We start from the raw sequence: 25,993 nt of genomic DNA on the forward strand, positions 1-25,993 counted from the left end.
CACAGAAGCAGCGCTCTTTGCTTTGTCTGTATTAATTACTAAAGAGGGAACAGGAGCGGGTTAATGGCACTGCCTAACTCCTAAACGCTTTGTTGCTTCTAATGGGTCTCCCTGGAAGAGGACAGCTCATTTCTCAGGCTAAATGACAGACAAATGAAACACAAAATGAGATTTTAGATATAAAAAACACAACCAGATCTTTAATTCATGCTGCTGCTGCTTTAGCCTCTAGCAGCAGAGACTCAAACGCTGTCTGAACTTTTTAATATCAGAATTAATTATGAATCTGTGCGATCGCTGCTGGCTGATCGAAACCAAACAACGTCCTGTTTTCTTCTAAAAATCACAACAGTACGGTTTTTTTTTTTTATTTCTTCAGAAACTAAAGTCATGATGTTTCACTTTGGTCTGCTCTGCAAAGTTACGTCAGATTGGGTGTTTTTCTTTTTTAATTAAAACGTGTGTATCACTGCAGCACAATTACAGGTTGTTATTCTGTCCCCAGGCTGGTGTCGGCGCAGGTCAAGGCAACGCAAACGCAATCGTACAACCTCAAGGAGTGGCAAACAAAGTTGTGGCCTGGAACGGCGTTCTGGAGTGGCAAGAGGTAACAAAAATAAAAAACCAAGGCATGTTGAGTTTACTGTTCATTTTTCCAAAATGAAGAACTGAAATTAAGAAGTTCTTCACTCTGAGAATAAAACTTGGCTGGACTCTAAAAGTCTTTCATGGGCTTTGCTTCAGAATCCTCTCTAGGTTGCAGTTAATCCAGGATATTTTTCTCCTTTTTCTACCGCAGTTCATTTATTTAGTTTATATATCCATCTGATTATAGTTTTATTTAAACAGGAAAGAAATCTGCTGCAATTAATAATCTCATTTAAAAGAGTGCCATTGACAGACAGACAAGACAGTTTTTCCCTCCACTCAACTTTCCATTAACACCCTTGGATACAGCACTCTGTGCACAGCCAGCTTCTTCACACACTTCTTTTCTCTGTCTGCTGGACAGCTGTGAAGTCTGCAGGCTTCCCCATGATTTCATGGGCCGTAACATGGTCAAGACATAACGATTCTTTGATTTTAAAAAAAAATCCCTTTTTATCGATCCTAACTCTGGTTGCATACAGAGTTTTTATAAAATATTATCACGTCCTGCTGGCGTATTAGTTGTTATTTTGGTGTTTTACCAAATCTTTGTCTTTGCTCAGTTCGTTAGTAAATAAAGCCTGTCATATTTATTTACAATATTAATGGAAGTACGTACTGAGCATGTGCAGCAGGGGTTAAAACAAGGAAGCGGCTAACGGATATTAGCATCTCTCAGCAAAACTATTAAAAATGGTCCAAGATCCAGTGAAAAAAGTGCATAAATATAAGATTCCAAGATGGAAAATCCTGGAATGTCTCTGTGAATCCAGTCTGAACGTCGATGTTCTCTGAAGCTAAACCTGCCGAGGCTCAGATGTGACACAGAGCTGATAAATGTTGGTCTTCATCAAGCTGAGCTGCTGCTTTACTGCGAGGCATCACAGAGGGTCAGGCTCTGTCTGACATTATTTACTAGTGATTTATTAATTAAGCAAACCGGCATTATGATAGTTCTGTGACACTGCCACCAGATGGCGCCACTTCTGTTTATATCTGCTAGTTTTGCCCGAGAGCAAATTATTTTTCAGCTCAAAACCTTATCAAGATGGAGGCTTTGTGTAAATAACCTTTTTTTTTTTTTTTGTCATGATCAGACGGTCTTTTTTATAGCATATAACATGGCTATATACCTTTATTTTCAGAGAAGTGAGTTTTTATTATGTTTAACCCATAACCGTTAAAATTTATAGAAATAAACACTTAAAGTTTATCACTGTCTGTACTTTTTTTTTTTTTTTTTTTTTTTTTTTTATAAAATATCAGTTTTACTTCTCAGTTTAATAACTGGGATATATGAGCTTCTCCAGGGTATTTTAATCTGATAAAAATACACATTTAAAAGGACTTAAAACTGTAGAAAAATGGTTTGTATGTTTAGAACTTGGTGCCTTGATGGCAGCAGTCGGCCTCGGTTGAAGATTATTTTTCTAAATCCTCAACACTCTCTTCCATATCTGTATTTGATGAATCTGAAAGCTGCTGGTGGGGAAGACGTGATGTAATCGTCACTGACGTCCTGAAGCCGCTGTAGTGCAAAGTCCTAATAAGCCCTCGTTATCGATCACTGTACGGTTTGATTAATCGCGCATCACTTGCCGTCCTGCTCTCGCCAGTTTAGCACAAGGGCAAATCGATCAAGTTTACTGTGCAGAACCAAGAAGTTTGAGGCGGACGGCGTTTCTGCGACACCGCCAGGGACGGCGTGTGTGTTCGCATTGGGCGGCGCGGGTCTGATCAATGGCCTCCATCGACTGCAGCCTCATCCTCCCTCATCTGTTTGTCAGAATTATCGAAGCCGGTTAAATGGATAGGAATAAGATTGAGATGCTGCGTAAAGTTTAAATCCATACACGGCCGTACGGGTCAAATTGGGAGCATGAAGCATTGCTCTTAATCTAGGGTTTCCTCCTCCGGTTAACTCATCTGGCTCTTTGTTTGGGGATTGATTATTTGCCAGGGCAGTTTGTATTGTTGGGAAGAATTACATCGCAGCATCCAAAAGTCATTTGTAGAGAGTAGTTGTTGAGAAAACAAAGGAGTGGACGGCGATTTCTCAAAAGTACGGCGTCATCGGCGTAGTATTTGCTTTTTATTCCCTGGTTGTAATCAAGCTCTGATTTAGGGCAGGAGGAATTGTTTTGTTGCTCTCTACATCTTTGCTCCACGTCCTTTCTGCCTGAGCCAGCACTTAAAATAAATTACCCATTTGTCTTCACTGCAATAAATCTGTAATTGAGTACAGTGGACCTGACTAATGTGTGATTGATTAATCATTTATCCTGTATTGATGCCCTGAAGATGAGACTTGGCTGTCCTCCCGTTGGGACTTTTTCTAATTGCTTGTCCTGATTGGGGTCACTGACAAAGGTTGGAGCGGGACTTTTTCCTCTGGACGTTCACCAGCGTGCCTGAGGAACTCTGGGTGGAGAATAATTATATTTAGCTGTATGTTCAGGTTACTAAATGAATACTAAACATCTCTTTCTCTCTCTGTTGTTCCTTCATTCCTGCAGAAGCCCAAAGCCTCGTCTATGGATTCAACCAAACTGACGCGTTCTCTGCCGTGTCAAGTTCACGTCAACCAAGGAGAGAACCTGTGAGCAGCTGAAGCTAGGTCCAGCCGTCACATTGTAGCTGTTTCCTGTGTTTGCCTCCTGGTTTTAAGTCCCTGACGTCTGCAGAGTACAAGGCGCTCAGGCGTCATCTGAATCCCACCTTATGTGGCATGCAGACAGATGTTGGACATGTGTAGGACGCCTCAGATAATGCATTTGGCTCCATGAACATCTGGATGCCCCAGGTTCTGGGAATCAGTTCTCTGAACTTGTTGCTCTCGTGTCTTTGCAGCAACACCGACCAGTGGCCCCAGAAGCTCATCATGCAGCTGATCCCGCAGCAGTTACTGGTGAGCCAGCTACTCCTCCGTCTCTGCCTTCTGCAGCCGACGCCTCCTAAACCATGTTTAATTAAGTCCTGGTTGGTTGTCCTGCAGACGACGTTGGGTCACCTGTTCAGAAACTCTCGAATGGTTCAGTTTCTCTTCACCAACAAAGACATGGAGTCCCTGAGGGGCCTCTATCGCATCATGGCCAATGGTTTCGTGAGTATTTACTTCTTCCTTTCTCTTGCTAAACCTAAATTGTGTTTTCTTTTCTGTTGTTCCGTATAAATCTAAGTGCAGCTTCCTCCTCTGCCCACTAGGTGGCCTCAACAAGAATCCTCATCTATTAAAAACCCCAACAGGAGTTCTTTTCCACTAAATCTTTTAATTTGGAGTCGAAATATTATCACAAATGTCCTTTTTGTTTCTGGTAGAAATGTTCTGTAGCTGTAAAGGACCGCTGTTAAAACTAGAGGAAAAACAAACAGATAACGGCGCTTTATGAATTAACACCATTTGTATCTGAAGCTGAGACAGCGAGGAACCGCATCAGCGTCTGAACGTTTTGGTTTTATCTTCTAGAGGAAAAAAGGAAAAGAATACGAATGTGACTGAAACTAACGCAAAGAGGGGAAAAAACACTTTATGTCTTTGCTGTAAAAATAATAAAAAACGATTTCACAGTGCCTGAAGTAAGATCTACGTGTAAATAATAATAATAATAATAATAATGTTGCATAAATAAGTAAAGTCCTAGTACATTTCTAAAGCACATTTGAAAAGTCCAAAAGTTTTTTTTTTTCTTTAAATTTTTTCACAAAAAAAACCCTCTGCACAATGTATAAAATGACCAGTGGCGTAAACCGTTAACTAAAGAATAAACAAAGAAAAAAGCATTTAAAAATGTATATAAGGGGGGTTCAGAACATTCCTGAGCCAGGCGGGATGTACGAATATATTAAAATTTTAATTATAGGTGCAACCGTTTAGACAAATATGGTTCTAGACCATTAAGACTTTTGGAAACTGAAAAAAAAGCAAAGTGATTATTAATGATAGGATTCATATAAACATGTTAAACTACAAAATCAGGCCTAAATGGGAACTAAAAGGTGTGTATGGAGGTATTTAAGTTACTGCAGATGGTAATTAGCTTATGCTATAATGTGGTAGAGCGCATCAAATGGGGACGTTTATGTTTTAGCTGAAGTCATGATTGTTTCTATCATTATTAATGTATTTATTGTTATATATATAGGCGGGCTGCGTGCACTTCCCCCACACCACTGCGCCGTGTGAAGTGCGGGTGCTGATGCTGCTGTACTCCTCCAAGAAGAAGATCTTCATGGGCCTCATCCCCAACGACCAGAGCGGCTTCGTTAACGGCATCCGACAAGTGATCACCAACCACAAGCAGGTCCAGCAGCACCGGGCGGTGAGTGCCGGGACGCCTCTGTTACCAACGCTGATCAGAATAACTTCACCCACATGGTCCACAGGGTAGTTTCTCCTCTTTTTAATGACCAAAACAGAGAGCAGTGATTTAATATGTTCGTCTAAAAGGAGAACAGCACCGGAGAGGGTCGGCTCTTAGGAACAGAATATTACCTCAAAACTAAACCTACAACCGTTAGGTTAATTCTGTAAACATTCCCCAATGTGGTGAGCTGTACGGGTCCTGCTGGGTGACACGTCCACCTCCATGCTTCATGTCTGGTTTTCATGGAGAGCAAATGATGTCTAGAGTAGCAGGAGTCTGCTGTCGGTGCTGTGATGACATGTTTTAGGCTTTAGGAGCTTCTCTTAGCATCTTTCAGTCTGTTTTCTGGCTGAACTTGCTGGGCATGTCAGCAGGTGTTATGAATGTCCTCTACTTGTTCACCATTTAGCCTACATTGGATTACTGAATCTCAAAGTCCTCTTAGACCTCCTTAAAATCTCTTATTAGACTCATTTACTGCTGCAGTCTTTGTTCTAACAGCCTCAGACCTCTCTTTGGATCTCACTCGCTGTTCATCTCCTCATAACGAGCACAAGATGTGCTACTTATTGCAGTTTTGAATGGTCTTTACTTTAATTGTTTTTTTTTTTATTAGGTTTAAGAATTTTTCAACATCATTACAATTTATAGCAAATATCCAGAATTGAAATCAAAATGAGCTTTATTGCCAAGTCGTATTTTACACATACAGGGACATAGAAACGGCATAATAGAAATAATTTGAAATAAACAAAACAACTGCAAGTTGTAAAGAAATAACAGAATTAGATGATGATGATGATGATGATGATAATAAAAACTTTACAGAGGAAGAACAACAGGACAGATATGCATCTGTGCATTTTATGTGCAGGATATGCATGGATGCATGCAGGCAGGCGGAGAAATAGAGAATATAACATCATAGCTTATATAATATACTATATAACATACTATAATATACAGGTTTGTGTATGAAATAAAGTTCAACGTTTATCACATATGTGGAGAAACTTGTGCTTTTTGCAAAGGGGGGGAGAGCTGGACCTCGTTAATTACGGCAGCTGCAGACGGGAGAAGCTGTTCTGGTGGTGAGAAGGTTTGGTCCTGATGGACCCTGGCCTTCTGCTGGTAGGGAGAGCCTGAAACGGGTTGTGTCCAGGGTTTGGGGGGGGTTGGCCTCAGAGTCCTGGAGACACACAGTTCCTGAAGAGAAGGGAGATTGCAGCTGATCACCTTCTCTGCAGAGCGAATGATAAGGTGAAGCCGGCCCTGATGCCTGTAGGTGGCTGCAGCGTGTCAGCTGGAGACGGAGGAGGAGAGGATGGACTGTCTTTGGCAGGCTGAACTCCTTCAGCTCCTACAGGAAGCACCTCCTCTGCTGGTGACTGGAGGTGCAGCCGTTGGTGGACGAGGATCAGAGACGTGCTGCTTCCTGTCCGTCCTGATCAGGTGGATCCCTGACTTCCTGTCCAGCTTCCTGTCTGTCAGGACGTCAGTGATCCACCTGCAGGTGGAGTCAGGCGCACCTCTAACAGTTTACTACCTCATCTACAGACCTGTTGGCCCTACAGGCCAGCTGCAGCGGGTCGGCGTGGATTCAAGGCGCTCCGTACGTCCAGTTGGGTTTGAGAACACACTCCACCGGCTACGCTGGCTTCTTTAGCACCGCCCCTTTATAAAACGTGTAAACCTTTGCCATTCAGCGCTAAACCAAGCCGATTCCTGGCTGTACAGACACCAACCCTCCTGCAGTCGGTGCAGAAATCAAGCTGCTTGGCAACTTTACATGATTCAGATTACTTTTCCCCTCGTGCTCTGATGTGGTCACTGTTGATGGCTCCTTTCTAACCATCCTGATCATTTTATGTCTTTGTGAGACGCCGTGTGTGTACGAGTTTCAGGGCATTTAGAGAATGCAGAAAACATGAAATTTTAATGGAGACTTATTTTTTCTACCTCTGCCTCTTGTGTGTCATCACGAATTCAATGCTGCATTGCTAATAAGGAAGCGCTACAGCAATCTTAACGTAATTAAAATTCAATCTGGGCCGTGTAGTGAAGGTTTCCCTGTGCGGCGCCCTCAGAGAGGCTCAGCAGCCAGCTTGCTGTTTGTTCCTTTCCTGGGTTTGGGATATTTTGCCGTCTGAAGTGTTGCTGACCCGTCATCAGAGATGGAACAGGTTAGCGGTTTGAGGCAGGAGACGGATCACAGACGGCAGAGGAGAGAGACAGAGCTGCGCTGTGGACGGCCAGAGAGCGCAGAGAGCGCAGAGAGCGCAGAGAGCGCAGAGAGCGCAGAGAGCGCAGCGCCTATTAGCACCATCCCCGGCTGATTTGTTCACTCAGGAAGATGGATGAGTGAAGGTGTTTCTATTTTCCATCACGCTTTCCTGACTCTGGAGTTAATCTTTTCTTTTCTGGGAGTGGAGATGAAATGTCCTTCATTTCTCCTTGTCTCCCAGACTGTGGAGACCCAGAATCCTCCACAGGCCTTTTAAAACTAGCTGCTAACTATCTGCAGATAAGCTGTCAACATTTCAATGATGTTAGTTTTTAAAAACATACAGCTCTTTCTTTCCCCCCCTCACAAATCTTGGACATTTTTGCTGCTGCTGGTCCCTTTAAATGACAGCTGCACATCCACAGTGGACGTCTGAGCGAAGCTTCAGTGGACGTCTGAGCGAAGCTTCAGTGGACGTCTGAGCGAAGCTTCAGTGGACGTCTGAGCGAAGCTTCAGTGGACGTCTCCAAGTAAACGCAGAAGACGAGAGGGAATCTCTGTTTGTCATTAATCAGGAGCGTTTCCTCCTGATCAGGTTTCTCTTGTATTCTGCAGCTGTATGTCGGAGCGCTGCTGGGTTTCAGGAACATTTGGCTCCACTAAAGCTCAAAGGAGCGGTTTGCTAAGAGGTGTGCCTAGATTACGTTATTAAAGACTCTCAGGGATAGTTTTTATGAAATTGTACCATGTGACCCGTTGAGATGGTGCCTACAATGTTTCCTTTAAGGCGCAGCATCAGCCACTCCTCCTGCAGAACATGACCGCCTACATGTCGCTGACTCCAGGCATACCAGGGCGTTTTGGACACTGCCGTGCTCCCGACAGATGACCCTAAATATGTTGTGACATTTTAAACTTGGACATGACTGGACAGTTTTAGATCAGCAGTTTTTTCCATGGATGGCGGTCAAATGTCAAAAAGCATGAAGAGATAATGCAGGAAAGGTTCGGCTTTTGGACGGCACCGTCTCCTCCTCCGTGGAGACGGTGCCGTCCACGGCGGCATTAAAACGGCCTCCCTGCAGACGGTAACGCCTCGTTGGCTCCTGAACCTCCGGGCAGATTTCATCTCATCTGGGGCAGACGGTTTGGACCCTCAGGGCCGTTCATGGAAGCAGAGCCACGTTTTGCGTCCTCTTTAATGTTAATGTTAATTTCTCAACCTTTTTCTGATCTCATGGCGAAGCGACGTGTGCCGTCAGCTCTTCTGTGAATGAGACGTTGGATTAGAGATACGCGGCGCTTCAGAACATTTAATCACACGTCGAGGTGAAAGCAGCGCCCTGCAGGATTCCTCCAGTTTAAGTGCAATTTTCTGCACATTTTTTATCAGTGATTATTGTTGTTATCTCCAGATTCTGCTGGAGATTCTGGGTCTCAGGTGGAGTTTGTGACCTGGCAGGCGGGGCCTGAAGTAAAACTTTTTTTCTCCTTCCATCTGTTGTCTGATGGTGGCTGTGAAAGCCGTCTAGCAAACTGTCAACAACGGTAACACATTAAATCACAGAGAGAAAAGGTGTGTGCTGTAAATATAAGTTATGTCAACAGAAGCAGCAGAACGGCTCAACGTGCAAAATCTAAAACATAAAGATGTCTTATGAAATGTAGGTTTTTTTTTTTTTCAATCTCTGTTTAAATATAAAGGCGTGAAGCTTTCCTAGAACCTCTGTGATGTTCTGGGGCCGTTCTCTCCACCCAGGTCAGAAGCAGAGAAACGTGGGGGGGCATGGCCCCTGACGGTGGCCCCTGACGGTGGCCCCTGACGGTGGCCCCTGACGGTGGCCCCTGACGGTGGCCCCTGACGGTGGCCCCTGACGGTGGCCCCTGACGGTGGCCCCTGACGGTGGCCCCTGACGGTGGCCCCTGACGGTGGCCCCTGGTGCAGAGGTGGATTCTCTAGTCCCTTTACTGAGGGTGGAGGATGCTGCATATTTCCCACTCGATGAATATCACCAACATTTTATTTGAGTCATTTCTTCTCTCCAGGTCATGTTTTCTGTTGGCTTTAAGGTTTAAGGCAGCAACACGGTATTAAAACTGAGCCACACATGCTGATTGTTGGTGTTTTACAGCGTTTGCATCTGAAAACATTGATTCTGGAAGAGCGGATATCTGTCCGGTTTCAGCATCTTCAGAGACTTAAAGGCTCTTAACTAAATGGTTTCTAACAGACTTTAATCCGTAAACTTACAATAGTTTTCAGCGTTTATGTTCTGCGATGAAGAGAAACACTTTGCATGCTGTAATTGTTAAAGATGCGTGGGTCACTACGGACTTCCTCCACAGTAAATCTGGTTTTGATTTGATTTCACAGCTTAACTGCTATGAACTGGTCATACATGACGTCTTTACTCAGCAGATGGCTTCTTTTTCTTTCTGAGGGCTTAGATTGGCACAGACCAAATGAAATCCACTCCACCGACACATTTGGTGGCCGTCCTTAATTGATTAATTGGACCAATTAATCAATTAATGCAGTATTAGTCTGTTTCTAATCCGTGTTCCCAGACCACAGCGAGAGTAAAACTAAACAGTTTAGTTAGTTTAGTTAAGCAGGTTTAGTAGCTGCTGGTGGAGTCGCACATCTGGTAGATTCTGAAAATCTCCTGTTATGCAGGAGTTCAACACAGGTGATGGTCAGGATGAAGTAGAGGATAAATCCACAGGTCGGAGCTTCGTTTGCAGTAATTCGGCCGTCGCTATGGTAAAAAACGAGCTACGCTGAAAGGAAAAGGCTGAGCTGATGTTGGGAGGACGAACATCTGGATTTCTCTCTTAGTTCTGTGAGCGATCCTCCCAAGTGGAGGCATGACCTCTGGTTTGATGCAGAGATGGAAATAATGCTGTAATTAATTAGTTTTTGATGGGATTCAGCGCTTCTCCTTCGTTATCGGTTTAAAATCGGAATCAGCAGCTCAGATCTAAAAGAAAATTGGTAATCGTGTCGGCGAGGGAAAGGCTGATCGTTGCATCTGTAGGTCTGCTTTAAAAAAAATCTGAAATGAGCCGTCAGCCTTTCTGAACACTGATCACCTACAGTGATTGATAATTACGTTCTTTTAAAGCCCCGGTGTGTAATTATAGTAACGGCTGCAGCAGCCACGGAGCGTCATAGTGACCATGTAAACATGGCCTCCATGTTTTTGGTACCAAGCTACGGCTAACGGCTCCTCTGAAATGTTTTTGGCTCCGTTGCCAAGTCTGCTTATTACAGGCGACTTTGGACTTTTTTTTTCCCGTTGTCGCTTGTAAACTGGCATCATTTCTGAACGTGTAGTCGCTTATTTGGACTCTAAAATAAGCCGCTATAAAGAAGTAAAGTGATGCTGCGCTACAGACGTCGCACCGCCTGGTATCCCTCCGCCCCGCCGCGTATGCGCATGCCAGAGGGAGCAGAGTAGCTGCTGGACTACGCTGTCCTGCTTCTAACATGACGGCAGAATAAACTTCACTGTTATGTTGAATTAACTTAGCTGTCCAGCAGAAAGCCTGAAGACTCCACATCCCTTTATAATCCCCATGAATCCACCTGGTGATAATATCTGCGCTGATATATCACGATAAATAATACAGCAATTAATCACCATTTATGTGATAAGCTTAAATATGCATGCTTGATTTAATTTCCCCTTTGTGTTTCGCTCTCCTTTCTCTGAGACTGGACAACAGAGGGTTTCAGTTGGGTGCACCGGCGTCTCCTTCCCCTTATCGCCTCCTTTCCTAAGTGAAGGAGGAGTTAAATCTAATCAGGTTGGCTCAAAATTCAGCATCAGAGCCAGAGAGACGTTAGTTTGAGAAAAAGTGGATTTGGTATCAAAGCCAAAGACGAGAACATGTTGAGAGGATATACTTGTTATCATGTTATTATCATCTTAGTTGAAAGGATTATGGTTTATTGGGATTATTTTATCATCCAGCAGAATTTTTCGTGGCAGCCCTACCCAGAGACTCCCTTCTTCTCCTGATTATTAGTTCTCCTGATTATTAGTTCACCTGATTATTAGTTCACCTGATTATTAGTTCTCCTGATTATTAGTTCACCTGATTATTAGTTCTCCTGATTATTAGTTCACCTGATTATTAGTTCACCTGATTATTAGTTCACCTGATTATTAGTTCTCCTGATTATTAGTTCTCCTGATTATCAGTTCTCCTGATTATTAGTTCTCCTGATTATTAGTTCACCTGATTATTAGTTCACCTGATTATTAGTTCACCTGATTATTAGTTCTCCTGATTATTAGTTCTCCTGATTATTAGTTCTCCTGATTATTAGTTCACCTGATTATTAGTTCTCCTGATTATTAGTTCTCCTGATTATCAGTTCTCCTGATTATTAGTTCTCCTGATTATTAGTTCTCCTGATTATCAGTTCTCCTGATTATCAGTTCTCCTGATTATCAGTTCTCCTGATTATTAGTTCTCCTGATTATTAGTTCTCCTGATTATTAGTTCACCTGATTATTAGTTCACCTGATTATTAGTTCACCTGATTATTAGTTCACCTGATTATTAGTTCTCCTGATTATTAGTTCTCCTGATTATTAGTTCACCTGATTATTAGTTCACCTGATTATTAGTTCTCCTGATTATTAGTTCACCTGATTATCAGTTCTCCTGATTATCAGTTCTCCTGATTATCAGTTCTCCTGATTATTAGTTCACCCTCCTCAGCGTTCTCTCTGAGCCGTCTGTTGCCTTCCTTGGTCCTCATGATGCTGGCCGCTCTCTCAGGACGGTTGGATTCATACTGAGATCAGGAGGACTGCAGTTACTAGTCGGGTGACTTCTGAGTTTTTATTTAGAGCTGCCAGAGTTTAGTGGGCTGAGTAAGAATGCACGGCGCACATTCAGCTTTTTATTTCTACGTTTTCCCTCTGCGTCCCTCTGAGGCGTGGCTTTCTGCTGGTCTGTTGTGGTTTAACTTGAGTGGAAACGTAAATGTGACGCTGGCTGCTTCGTTTCTCTTGTTTTTTACAGCAGCTGGGTGGAGCCGGGGTTCCAATGCAGCCCAACCAAGTCCCCCCCAACCAGAACTTTCTGAACCGGGCCCCTGGTCCCATCCCGGTGTCCCACGGCGGCAGCGTCCAGCAGCAGGTAAACGGCGTCCCTCTCTGCTTCCTGAGCCGCGCCACGTCTTCCTCCTCCTCTTCCTCACGCCGCCTGCCCGGTGCATGCCTTCCTGCTAACTCTGTCTCCTCCTCCTCTTCCTCCTCCTCCTCCTCCTCCTCCTCCTGGGTCTGGGCTGCATCCAGTCTGTGGTGGTGGGCATGCCCCCCGTTAGTCAGGTCTCTATTATGGAGGAGCAGCAAAGGCCGAGCAGCATGGTGAGAACCCAAAACGTCCTTAAAGTACGACTGACTGCGGGTTTTAAGCTTTGGTTCAGCTTCCAGTCTGGCTAATCGCTCACAGTCTAAAGCGCTGGCCTCACTGTTCCTGCATGTCTGAACTGTAGGCGTTGGCCACCAAAACGTCACATTTCTAAAGCAAAACTACACCATAAAGGTCGCTTTTAATTTAAGATAGAAGTCCAGCTTATAAATAATGCCACTTATTGCCTTAAAATCTATTTTAATACAGTAATTACGCTGCTGTTAATGTTTATTAACGGTCAGTCGGGGCTTTTTATCGTACTACTCAGGAAACTTGCTGCCTCCGTTTGTGGCGCTCCCCTACGGCAAGCTGTTTTTACATTTAATAGACGGGGACTATCTTCAAATCAACTCTTCCTGGTAATAAGTGTCAGATATCTGGAATGCATTTCTTCCTGTCCATACAAACATCATCCTTCTAAGGCAAACAAATAATTTTTTGCCTTAAACGTGTTTCTTACTTTTATTATTGTAATTCAAGACGTCTTAAATATAAGCTGTTGCAGTTGTTGGTAGCTTTAATTTGTTTTTTTATAAGTAATAATTAGCACTGGGCGATAAATCGATGTAATCGTTTAATTCGAATTAAAAAATTTAAGATTTAAATTTTAGAAAATTGGGATTTTATTTTACCAATGAACTCATTGGGCTTTCATTAAGAGAATAGCAGCGATGTTGAATGTATGTTTAGAAAAATATATTGTCAAAATATTATAAAGAGGAAACTTATTTTACTATTAAGACGAGAAACTTTACTTATTTTTTTTTTAAGTTTAGGTTTTAGTTACACAAGTGAAGTGAATTCTGTTCTCAGCTCATGTGTAAAACCACCAGCAGCAAACTTTTATATTTTTATTGTTTACAACGGCAGCCATCTTGTTTTACAAGCATGTTTCACAGTTTATTTTTTTTGCACTTTGAATTCAGGCCAACGAAATGCTGACATAAAAGCAAGTTTTGAAAATAATTTCTTAATTTTTTTCGTGAAACAAAAATCGATTAATCAGATTTGGTGTAGTTTAAATTCTGGATTTTATTTTTAAGCCATATCAGCCAGTCCTAGTAAGAATATTATTTTGCCTTGGAGGAAACATATGATTACCACCCTAACGGGGAATTTTCATTTGTTTAGTGTTAAATTGTCTTCCTAATATCAGCGGATAGACTCCAGGGAGCAGAACGGCAGCAAAGCAGAGACGGATTCTCAGACAGACGGACAGTCCAGCTTGTCCCTGGCTCTCCATGTCTGTCTGCCTGTATCAGGAGCAAAATATTAAATTTATCAAAGCCGTAATAACGAACATATAGTTTTAGCGGCTGCATTGTAATACATGTTGCTTTTTTGTTCTGAATTTTTAGGTTAGGTTTTTTTCCTCACCTAACTCCTGTTGTTAGAGCTGTTTCTGTTGGAGGTGTGGCGGACTTCCTGTTTGCGGTAAGGCGTATTGCGTCACTTCCTGTTGTTGCTGTGTGAACGACGGAGCTTTGCTCCAGGCTCTCTCGCTTTTTATCTTTAAACCTCTTTGCTGTAACATCTGTTTCCAAACATAAGCACTTTTAAAACATTGTCTGTGGCTGCTCATCACGTTTGGGAACTCCTCGTGTTTCACACGGTTTGTTCTTTGGCGTGGTAATAGGGCGTTAGCCTAGCTTTAGCCTAGCGTTAGCCTAGCGCTAGCCAAGCCTTAGCCTCATAATGGCTTCTCCGGCTCTGACTAAGTCTCCTATCTGCTGCTCTCTGTGTCAGATGTTCAGTTATTCCTCTGCCTCCTTTAGTGATGATGGTACATGTAATAAATGTAGTGTTTTTGTAGCTTTGGAGGCGAGGGTGTCAGAATTGGAGACCCGGCTCCGTGCTGTTGAAAAACCAGCTGATAGCCGCTCTTTTGCTAGCGCGGAGCCGCATAGAGTAACTTCACGTAGCGAACCTGAAGTAGTAGCACCCGAGCAGCCTGGTAACCAGGCTGGCTGGGTGACAGTTCGTAGGAAGCATAGCTCTAGATTACAGACCCCAGATCACCACCAACCCATCTGCGTTTCTAATAAATTTTCCCCTCTGAGCGACAATCTCGCCGAGGAGCCGACCTTAATTATTGGCAGCTCCATAATGAGAAATGTGGCACTAAAGAAACCAGGGACCGTAGTTAAATGCCTACCAGGGGCCAGAACAGGCGACATAGAATCCTACCTAAAACTACTGGCTAAGGATAAGCGTAAATACCGCAAAATTGTTATTCACGCTGGCGGTAATGACACCCGGTCACGCCGATCAGAGGTCACCAAAGTTGGTGTTGCTTCGGTGTGTGAGTTTGCTAAAACTATGTCGGACTCTGTAATTTTCTCTGGTCCCCTGCCTGATCTGACCAGTGATGACATGTTTAGCCGCATGTCATCATTCAACCGCTGGTTGTCTAGGTGGTGTCCAGAAAACGACGTGGGCTACATTGATAACTGGAGAACTTTCTGGGGAAAACCTGGTCTGATCCGGAGAGACGGCATCCATCCTACTTTGGATGGTGCAGCTCTTCTTTCTAGGAATCTGGCCGGATTTATTAGTTCTCCTAAATGCTGACAACCCAGGGTCCAGACCAGGAAGCAGAGCCGTAGTTTACCACACCTCTCTGCAGCTTCTGTACTGTTACCCACCCATTATCCTATTGAGACGGTGTCTTTCCCACGGCCAAAACTTAACAGATCAAAAACTGATCTAAAAGGAACAAATCATAAAAACCTAATAAAAATCAATATGGTTCACCTTGAACCTAAAAATAAAATAATAAAATGTGGTCTATTAAATATAAGGTCTCTTCCTCCAAAGACTTTGTTAGTTAATGAATTGATTTCTGATAATCAGATTGATTTGTTTTGTCTCACAGAAACCTGGCTACAAGAGGACTACGTTAGTATAAATGAGTCAACCCCCTCCAGTTATTCAAATTTCCACATTCCCAGATCTGTGGGAAGAGGAGGAGGAGTGGCAACCATCTTTCAGTCTGATTTATTAATTAGTCCCAGGCCAACTAATAATTACAGTTCTTTTGAACATTTAACCCTCAGTTTCCCTCATCCAAACTGCAAAGCAATAAAACCTCTTCTGTTTGTTGTTTTGTATCGTCCACCAGGCCCTTACACTCAGTTTTTGGATGAGTTGTCAGATTTCTTATCTGATTTGGTGTTAAATACTGATAAGGTTATTATAGTGGGTGATTTTAACATCCATGTTGACACTGAATGTGATAACCTTAGTGTAGCCTTTAAAACTATCCTAGATTCAATTGGTTTTGTTCAAAATGTGCATAAACCGACGCACTCTCGGCTCCATACTTTAGACCTTGTTCTGACATATGGCATTGATTGTGAAGAATTAACAGTATTCTCTCACAACCCTGTCCTGTCTGATCATTTTTTAATAACATTTGAGTTTAATCTAACTGAATTCTCCACCCCCAAAAGAGGGTTCCATTATAGTAGATTTTTATCGGATAATGCTGTATCAAAACTTAAAGAGTCTGTCCCCTTCTTAATATCCTCAGTATTGCAGAAATGCCCTGTAGATGGCAGCATTGCTGTTTTCTTCCCATTCACAAATCGATACCTTTGCTAACAATGTGACTTCCTCATTGCGTTCTGCATTAGACAATGTAGCTCCCTTGAAAAAGAAGGTGATTATTCACAGGAAGCTGGCTCCTTGGTTTAATTCAGAGCTGCGTTCCTTGAAGCACAATGTTAGGAAATTGGAGAGAAAATGGCGCTCTACACACCAAGAGGAATCCTACTTAATCTGGAGGGACAGACTATTGTTGTATAACAAGACCCTCCGCAGAGTTAGAGCAGCATATTTTTCATCATTAATTGAAGAGAATAAAAATAATCCTAGATTTCTCTTTAGTACAGTTGCCAAACTTACCCAGAGCCACAGCTCTGTTGATCCATCCATTCCCTTAGCTCTTAGTAGTAATGATTTTATGGGATTCTTCATAAATAAAATTGATGCCATTAAAAATAAAATAATTGGCATCCTCCCAAACATGATTACCTCGTCCTCAGTAAGTGAGGCAGCATTGGAGGAATCCTTAGAACCTGCGCAGTGTCTGAACTGTTTAGAAGCAGTAGAGCTTTCTGAGCTATCTAAAATTTTAGCTTCATCTAAACCTTCTACCTGTATGTTAGACCCAATCCCAACCAAGTTGTTTAAGGACATATTCCCTTTGATCAGTGGCACTATTTTAGACATGATTAATCTATCCTTAGTAAATGGATATGTACCACAGGTTTTGAAAGTAGCTGTTATTAAACCTTTACTTAAGAAACCTTCTCTTGATCAAGATGAGTTAGTAAATTACAGACCTATATCTAATCTTCTTTTCTTATCTAAAATTCTTGAGAAAGTAGTTGCTAATCAACTTTGTGAACATTTACAAAGTAATGACCTACTTGAGGAGTTTCAGTCAGGCTTCAGAGCTCATCATAGCACTGAAACAGCTCTGGTGAAGGTCACTAATGATATTCTCATGGCCTCAGATAATGGACTTGTGTCTATACTTGTCCTGTTAGATCTCAGTGCTGCGTTTGATACAGTTGATCACAATATTCTCCTACAAAGACTTGAACATACTGTAGGGATTAAGGGGAAAGCATTAGGCTGGTTTAAATCTTATCTGTCAGACAGATTCCAATTTGTTCATGTTAATAATAAATCTTCCTCAAACTCTAGGGTCACCTGTGGAGTACCACAGGGTTCAGTCCTTGGACCAATTCTCTTTACTATATATATGCTTCCGATAGGCAAAATTATCAGACAGCATGGGATTAATTTCCACTGTTATGCTGATGATACTCAGCTATATTTATCCATAAATCCTGATGAATCCAATCAATTACTTCGACTGCAGTCATGTCTTGATGACATCAAAAGCTGGATGACTTTAAATTTCCTGCATCTAAATTCTGACAAGACCGAAGTTTTAATCTTTGGGCCAGAGTCCTCAAAAAATAAACTTCTTAACCAATCACTTAATCTGGATGACATTAACCTGGCCTCTGGTAATAAAGTAAAAAATCTTGGTGTTATTTTTGACCAAGACATGTCATTTAAATCCCATATTAAACAGGTTTCCAGAGTTTCCTTTTTTCACCTCCGGAATATCGCCAAAATTAGAAACATTCTGTCCAGGGGTGATGCTGAAAAACTGGTCCATGCATTTGTTACTTCAAGGCTGGACTATTGTAATTCTTTACTATCAGGAAGTCCACAAAATGCAGTTCAAAGCCTTCAGCTGATCCAAAATGCTGCAGCAAGAGTTCTGATGAAAATCAACAAGAGGGATCATATTTCTCCAATTTTAGCTTCCCTTCATTGGCTTCCTGTTAAATCAAGAATAGTATTTAAAATTCTTCTTCTAACGTATAAAGCCCTTAATAATCAAGCTCCATCATATATCATAGCTCTGATTACCCCGTATGTTCCTAACAGAGCACTTCGCTCTCAGACCGCAGGTCTGCTGGTGGTTCCTAGAGTCTCTAAAAGTAGAATGGGAGGCAGATCCTTTAGCTATCAGGCTCCTCTCCTGTGGAACCAACTCCCAGTTTTGGTCCGTGAGGCAGACTCCCCGTCTACTTTTAAGACTAATCTTAAAACTTTCCTTTTTGACAAAAATTATAACTAGTGACTCATGTTACTCTCAGCTACCTTTATAGTTTTACTGCTATAGGCTTAGGTTACTGGAGTATATCAGGATCTAATTTTCTCACTATATTGAGTTCTACTGTTCTTCAATTATGCATTATGTGTTGTCATTTCTGCTTTAACTTTCTGTTCTCTCTCTTTTTTCTTCATAGTAGGTACACCTGGTCTGGCGTTCTGTTAACTGTGACATCATCCAGAGAAGACGGCTCACCTGCTACTACCATCTAATGTAGAACAGATTACTAGATCAATGTGTGCTTCTGTGCTTTTTTGTTTCTCTTGTTGTGTCTCTGTTCTGTCTTCTGTAACCCCAGTCGGTCGAGGCAGATGACCGTTCATACTGAGCCCGGTTCTGCCGGAGGTTTTTTTTCCCGTTAATGGGTGGTTTTTCTTCCCACTGTCGCTTCATGCTTGCTCAGTATGAGGGATTGCAGCAAAGCCATGTACAATGCAGATGACTCTTCCTGTGGCTCTACGGTTCCCCAGGAGTGAATGCTGCTTGTCGGGACTTTGATGCAATCAACTGGTTTCCTTATATAGGAAATTTTTGACCAATCTGTATAATCTGACCCAATCTGTATAATATGATTGAACTTGACTTTGTAAAGTGCCTTGAGATGACATGTTTCATGATTTGGCGCTATATAAATAAAATTGAATTGAATTGAATTGAATAAAACCGGTTGGATCTTAAGCAAGATCCACCCGGTTTAAGAAGACGGCAGAAACAGCAGCTTACAGCATTTAATCACCAGAAATCTACATTTTTATTTCACACTTTATTTTTAAAAGCTTTAACATTAAAGTCAATACCTGGGCTGTGCTTAGTCTCAACTATGGGCATTTTTAAAGCTCATATGTTGAGATCCTTATATTTATTTATTTTTTTTTTCCAAGTTTTGAAATGACATTTAAAGCCATTTTTCATCTGAAACGGCCAAGAACCTTAAAATATGGTAAATGTGTCATTTGTTCTGAAGCAACGGGCCTTTTATGTGTGATGCTGGTGAAGATTCTCAGTCATCCGGGTCACGCCAAAAAAGTAAAAAACAAAACAACTGGACTTTTTTCCAAAGGTTGAAGACGTTTTGCTTCCCATCCTGGAAGCGTTCTTAATTCAAAAAGTGAGGAAGTGAAACATCTTCAGACTTTGGAAAAAAGTCCAGTTGTTTTTAGTGTTTTAATGTGTGATTTATTGTCTGTTGTTCGTTATAGAACAACTTTGGGGTGACGGGCATGCTGCTGCTCGACGGTAAGCAGTCAGATGGCAGAGCAGGCGGTAACGGGGGGGGGGGGGGGGGGAGCCTGTTTCTAGCTGCAGTAACAACGGCAGCCAGTCCCCAATCCTGCTGGACTCCTTCTATACAGCTGGAGAAAAGTCAAAGGCCGTGGGAAGCTCTGCTTGAAGGGACATTGTCAACGTCTTATTCTGAAAAGCAAGACTTTAAATAAATATGTGCTGGAAAAAAATAAAATACTGTTTTAAAGTTTTTGGTTTCTCATCTAATTAACAGTTAACCGTGATTTAACTAAATGAAAACACGTTCAGCTTGCATGTTTCAGCCCTTAGAGGGTTTTATTAGCTGTTAGCCTCCTTTTATATTTTAAAGTTTAAAACCTGATCAGCGTCTCTCTGCAGGTCGAGGCTGGCTGCCATTCCAGCTTTCAGTCACTGTCTAGCATTTTCTCTGCCATCATAAGACTTTTGTTAACCTGGATTTCATGCGTTCAGATGACCATGAGAGCCACAGGACCAACCAATCAGCAGCCGGCGGTCAGTGGAGCGCCACCCAATCAGGTGGCTCAGGGCGGACAGGCCCAGCCGCAGGGATCTATACTCCGCCTCCCCAATCCAGGAGCCAATCCGCAGCTGCGGAGCCTCCTCCTCAGCCAACAGCAGCCGGTAGGAGCAGCTCGTTATGCTCGTTATGTTCGTTATGTTCGTTATGCTCGTTATGTTTGTTATGCTCGTAATGTTCGTTATGTTCGTTATGTTCGTTATGTTCGTTATGCTCGTTATGCTCGTTATGTTCGTTATGCTCGTTATGCTCGTTATGTTCGTTATGTTCGTTATGTTCGTTATGCTCGTTATGCTCGTTATGCTCGTTATGCTCGTTATTCACGTTTCTAAACACGTAGGTGTCGAGTCCAAGCATTCCTGAGGGGTTTGTGTGTTCTCACAGCAGGGAGCGGTGTCTCACATGCCAAACATGATGTCCCACCAAGCACTGGGGCAGCAGATGGTCCATCCGGCACCAGGAGGGGGGGCTCCAATGCAAAGCCAGTGGAGGCAGCCCATGGCAGGTCAGCACACAGCCAACTGTTAATAAAGGACTGAAGAGCCACAAACCTCATTTACATTTTACACGACTGTGTTGAAATTCTAAAGATGAAAAGAACAAAAGGTTTCTGGAGAAGAAACTCAAGAGAAAACACTCAACTTTATTTACATCATTCCAGACTTTTCCTGACACGTAGCAAAACTGTCATCAATCTATATTGATAATAATAATAACGATACTGTAATGTTTAAACTGTGCACATCGTCTAAACCTAGTTCAGCATCTGTTAGATATTTAGAGTTCCTGCTTTTCTTCTCATTTTGAAGAGTGAAGAGATGATATATATATATATATATATATATATATATATATATATATATATATATATATATATATATATATATATATATATATATATATATATATATATATATATATATATATGATAGATAGATAGATATAGAGAGAGAGACTTAGAAAAGTATTCACACCCCTTGAACAACCACAAACATAGATATATTTTATTAGAATTTTATGTGAAAGACCAACAAAAAGTGGTATATAATTGTGAAGTAGAAAGAAATTCATACATGACTTCTTGTTTTGTTTATTGTTTTTTTATATAAATTTTTTTTAAACGTTTTCACAGTATCAAGACATATATAAACACAAACATAAACATATGGGAAGCATGCCAATATTCACAAGACAAGGTTTTAAGTACAGAAACGTATCCTTCATACAAAATCTGACCGTAAGGGTTTTATGTACTCAATCCATTTAGTCCAGATTTTGTTAAACGTGTCCTTTTGCATCCTGAGGGAAAAAGACAACTTTTCCATGACATATATTTCGTGTTTATTGGTTTTTGATAAATAAATAATAATTAAAGGGCATTGTGTAAAAGTATTGAGCCTCCCTGAGTGAATCCTTTGTGGAAGCAGCTTCTGCTGCGGTTCCAGCTGTCAGTCTTTCAGGTTTTGTCTCTACCAGCTTTGCTCGTCTAGTCACACATTTTTGCCCATTCTTCTTTGTAAAACAGCTCAAGCTCAGTCAGATTAGATGGAGAACATTTGTGAACAGAAGCTTTCAGATGTTGCCACAGATTCTCCACTGGGTTTAGGTCTGGACTTTGACTAGGCCGTTATAACACATGAATATTGCAGCCCAGGCTTCATATTTAGGGCTGTTGTCCTGCTGGAAGGTGAAGCTCCGCCCCAGTCTCATCTCTTTTGCAGACTACTACAGGTTTTATTCAAAGACTAACCTGTATTTGGCTCCATCCATCTTCCATCAACTCTGACCATCTTCCCTGTCCCTGCTGAAGAGAAGCAGCCCCCCAGCATGATGCTGCCACCACCATGTTTCACAGTCTCTGCAGTTCCTCCAGAGTCACTGTGGGCCTCTTGGCTGCATCTCTGATCAGGGCTCTCCTCCCTCACCTGTAAGTTCAGGTGGACGGCCTCGTCTTGGTAGGTTTACAGTGTGCCGTACTCTTTCCATTTCCACATGATGCGATGAACGACGCTCTGTGAAATGTTTCTACTTCACAGCTGTGTACCACTTTGTGTTGGTCTATGTTTTTTTTGTCACGGTGTTGTAAAGTTAGGCATATATAGGAGGAGCTCATCAAAACCTCCACAGAGAAACAAACATCTAGATTTGCATCAGTGGGAGAGTTGAAGGGCAAAAACCCGGTTTGCTGACCAGAATGAAGGTTTTGGAGTTGCCTAGCTACATTGTCGGTCTGACGGACCCAGAAATATGTGACTCATGCTTGAAAAAGCGTCTAGTGCAGCTGAATCAAAGCTATTTAGTAAAGAAGAGTGGGTCAGAATCCCTGAGCAGAGATTTAAAACACTTTCTGCCTGTTGATGGCAGGTTTTGCTGCCGAGGCTGGCACCACCGCTTATTAGCTTTGGGGATCATTTCCCAGGCTTAAAATCATCATTTGAAAATGACTTTTTGTATTTTCTCAGGTTATCTTTATCTGATATTAACATTTGATGATGTGAAACATCTTAAGTGTGAGAAATAAAGCAGAAGTAACTGTAATCGGATAAACTTGCCTCCAAAGAAGCTCTGCTCCTGATTTTATTTATTTTTTATTAGCAGCATGTCTGAAAACAGTAAAGGGTTAATTTGTGTGTGCAGGCCCCATGCTGATGTCGGGGGGGCAGCGAGGGCCCATACCCCAGCCTGGGATGCCCCAGGTCCCCAGCATCACGGATGAGGACGTCATGAGGGATCTTCTCTGAGGCGCCTGAACCATTACACACTCTGGGACTTCTAGCTTACCTCCAGTTTGAACTTATAAATCTGCATTTTGTTTCCTTTCTTCTTTAAATCTTCAACATAATTAAACAAGCCCTGTGTTGTTGCTTTTTTTATTTTTTTTTTAGCGCCACTGAGCAGGCAGAGTTAATTGGGGGCAGGAAAATTAGGATTTTTAACGGGAAACGGTCAAACTGTGCGCACACTAATCCCTCCTGCTGCATGCTGGACCGAGCTGCAGGAAACACAAACTTTTATTGTTGTTTTTAAAGTAATCAAGTTAAGCCTTTTCTAGATAAATCAAACTGAGCATAGAAAGTGAAGAAGCCCTCGGTGGTGCATGCATATATAACAACCTAAAGCCTCCAGCTTGGACTGAAAAGGTGAGAGGGAGAGGCTGAAATAGATTCCCTAATAGATAGTTGACTGTCTTTTCCTGCCAAATAGTGTCACAGTGTTAATTTTAACTACTCCAATATGTCCAGAAACCATAGCGGGGCGGTCTGTGCCAAGTAGTCCTACCAGATGGCATCAGTTGGCCGCGCTTCCTCTGGCGCCGCGAACGATCAGACCAGCGCCGGTCTGTGAGCGCAGCGCCGCAGCGAGCGCTCCTCACGTGTCCTCGCACGCTTTCCACCCGCCTCAGATACTCAGATCTGCCCAGGAGCTGCTGGGGGGGGGCAATGGGGGGGTGACCCGGACACGCGCCACACATCTCAGCATCTCAGCTGGTGCTGCTCCTTGGACTCTCTCAGCGTGTACACACTCACCCACAGGAAGTGATGTCAGACCCTGTGTCACCTGGGAGATGGAGACGGTTGCTAAGTTACCGTGACAGAGGGTTCTTGTTTGTGAGCCCCCCCCCTCACACAGATAGACACTAGTCCCTCAGAGATTGGAGCTCATCCCTTCATCAGTGGCCGGCTCAGCCTCGCTTCGTCTCTCAGCCTCCTCCTCTCTCCCTGAACTCATAACTTTCTCAGTTTCTCTATTATTACTGGCAGGAATGTTTACAGAATGAAGCTTTATGGTAAATAAAACCCCGACTGGTCTGACCTGGCCTGTTTAAAGCTTCTTAACTGGCCAGTCAGGAATATGGACGCGCCATCATTGATGCTTTTGTGTGCAGGTGGGAAAAAAACAACAGCCAGGGGTAAATGACTCAAAAGTGATGCAACAGAGTTTAAAGAGTCTCTCTGCATAAGGTTTCATATAAAAAAATCTGATTTTCTCTGAAATAAAAGTAAAATAAAGCAAAGATTTTACAAATTTACACTGTTAAGTAAAATATTATCTGGGTCTTCATTTATCCGTCCATGTAAGATCAGGTCATGGCCAAAACTACTCAACCCACGGTATTCCCAGGAGGACCAGGAGTACTGCGTCTGACCCGAGGGTTCCTCCTGGTGGGACGTGTCAGGAAAACCTCCATCCTAATGAACCCCGCCCTCCTCAGCTGATTCCCTTCCTGTGGCCAGAGAACACCGACGGAAAGTCAAAGCATCAGCCTCACCACACGCAGCTTTGATGGCTGCAGTAGATGAGAACTTTCCAAATTCAGGACTAATTTGTCTTTTTTTTGTGTGATAAAGTCGTGGTAAAAAGAAGAATACGGTGAGTTTAGGCTGCAGGGTGAGGAAAATGAAACGTAGTGAAAAATTTTGTCATTACCTTTTCAGTGAAAATGTTGTCGTGCCATGATGCATTCAACACGGATTAATTCAAAATTATAAAGATGAATGGAAAAACCAAGCACACCCTTGCTGTGTCCGTAATGTTGAAGAGGAAAAGTAGCAGCCAGCTTTAAATAAGAGTCCTTGAGTAAATTATCCCCAGAGCGACATCTCCATCTTTAAGGCAGCGCCAGGATGGAAAGACATCAGCAATGGCTCTAGATTGAATGACCATGTCCAAACTATTGGAAGTTCATCATGTAGAATGTAGATTAAGTGTAAAATATTTCAAACTTGCTGGTGGGGGTCCATCTGTGACTCTACAGGCCTCGGTTGGCATGTTAGAGGTTAAAGTTCATCACTGAACAATTAGAGCTGGCTTTGAGGGGTGGAGAGAGAAAGCAGCAGAAAGATTCAGGTCTTCAGTTTCATCTGAATCCACCAGAAGACTCAGTATGTCATAACTGAAGCATGGGGGGGGGGGGGGGGGGGGGGGGGGGGGGGGGGTGATTTGGGCTCGTTCAGGTGCCAACCTATAAAAACTGAAGCATAAGGTCATAATCTGTCTGAGAGCTGAAGCTTAAACCAAACTGGATCATCAGTTCTTCTGAAAATGAACTACAAAGTGCTCTCTGGACATTTTGGTGGATTTCAGCATTTAGCTGTGGTTGTACGTCATGTCACGCAAAGGATTGTGGGATACCATAAGGCTCCTCAGCGCTGTGAGGTTCCTGGGGAAAACTAGATGCAGGATGGAGCAGACAGGCTCCTCTTCCTACCTCCTTCCTAACTGATATTCAGACAGTTCTTCTGCTTTGGCTAAAGAGTCCTGGCTCTGTAAAGAGATTCAGCCTGTGATCCCAAATTTAGCAAATCTACAGAATCCCTGAAATGGTCTAGTTAAACATGCTGTGGTGGTGCAGATGAGGAAGGTTGCAAAGTTAAAAGAGCTAAAGCGTTAGCTAAAGAAGAGCAGGCCAAGTTCCTCCACAGCGACTTTAGAGCTGGTGCTGCAGGAACTACAAGCTGCTGGGTCTGCAGGGCTCTTAACAAACTTTGGCTTCATGTTTTAGTAATTAATGACAATGTGGGGAATCAGATAAATGATTCCAGACGCATTAGGTCAGAAGCTGCTAAGGACCCCAGAACCTCTCCTGTATTTTTGCACCAGAAATACGACAGGGTGTGTTTTTATTTTAGGAGTTCAATCTAACCCAGTTCAGGTCCAGTTCATGATCTATTCTATTAAATCCTGAACACTAAAGACACGACGCATCTGATTCTGTTGTTAATCCGCCGTAATGCTGCAGGTTCAGCAGTTTGAACCCAACTTTAGAGGATAAAGGAGGTTGAGACGATCGTGCCGGGTCGGATGAAGCAGCTGTTAGTGGTTTTAGTGCTGGAGTCTGG

At 42.6% G+C, this 25,993-nt stretch overlaps 1 protein-coding gene across 4 annotated transcripts in view; it reads left to right on the top strand.

Annotated features, from left to right (window-relative positions):
* med25 (mediator complex subunit 25) overlaps positions 1 to 23,020 on the top strand; it is a 34,269-nt gene extending 11,249 nt beyond the window's left edge. The window contains exons 11-20 of one of the 4 annotated variants that reach the window (XM_021321412.2): positions 506 to 607; positions 3,165 to 3,247; positions 3,499 to 3,556; positions 3,644 to 3,751; positions 4,791 to 4,967; positions 12,277 to 12,393; positions 12,552 to 12,623; positions 20,087 to 20,257; positions 20,541 to 20,658; positions 22,791 to 23,020. In XM_021321412.2, coding sequence (XP_021177087.2) covers positions 506 to 607; positions 3,165 to 3,247; positions 3,499 to 3,556; positions 3,644 to 3,751; positions 4,791 to 4,967; positions 12,277 to 12,393; positions 12,552 to 12,623; positions 20,087 to 20,257; positions 20,541 to 20,658; positions 22,791 to 22,894 — 1,110 coding nt within the window. In that variant the 3' untranslated portion in view covers positions 22,895 to 23,020. Of the gene's footprint in view, positions 1 to 505; positions 608 to 3,164; positions 3,248 to 3,498; positions 3,557 to 3,643; positions 3,752 to 4,790; positions 4,968 to 12,276; positions 12,394 to 12,551; positions 12,624 to 20,086; positions 20,258 to 20,537; positions 20,659 to 22,790 lie in introns of all 4 variants that reach the window. The other 3 variants (XM_012872142.3, XM_012872133.3, XM_012872149.3) reach the window with 3 other exon arrangements.
* The last annotated feature ends 2,973 nt before the right edge of the window (positions 23,021 to 25,993 follow it).

The sequence above is a fragment of the Fundulus heteroclitus genome, chromosome 16 (assembly GCF_011125445.2).
Source record: "Fundulus heteroclitus isolate FHET01 chromosome 16, MU-UCD_Fhet_4.1, whole genome shotgun sequence".
In the NCBI taxonomy this organism is placed as follows: domain Eukaryota; kingdom Metazoa; phylum Chordata; class Actinopteri; order Cyprinodontiformes; family Fundulidae; genus Fundulus; species Fundulus heteroclitus.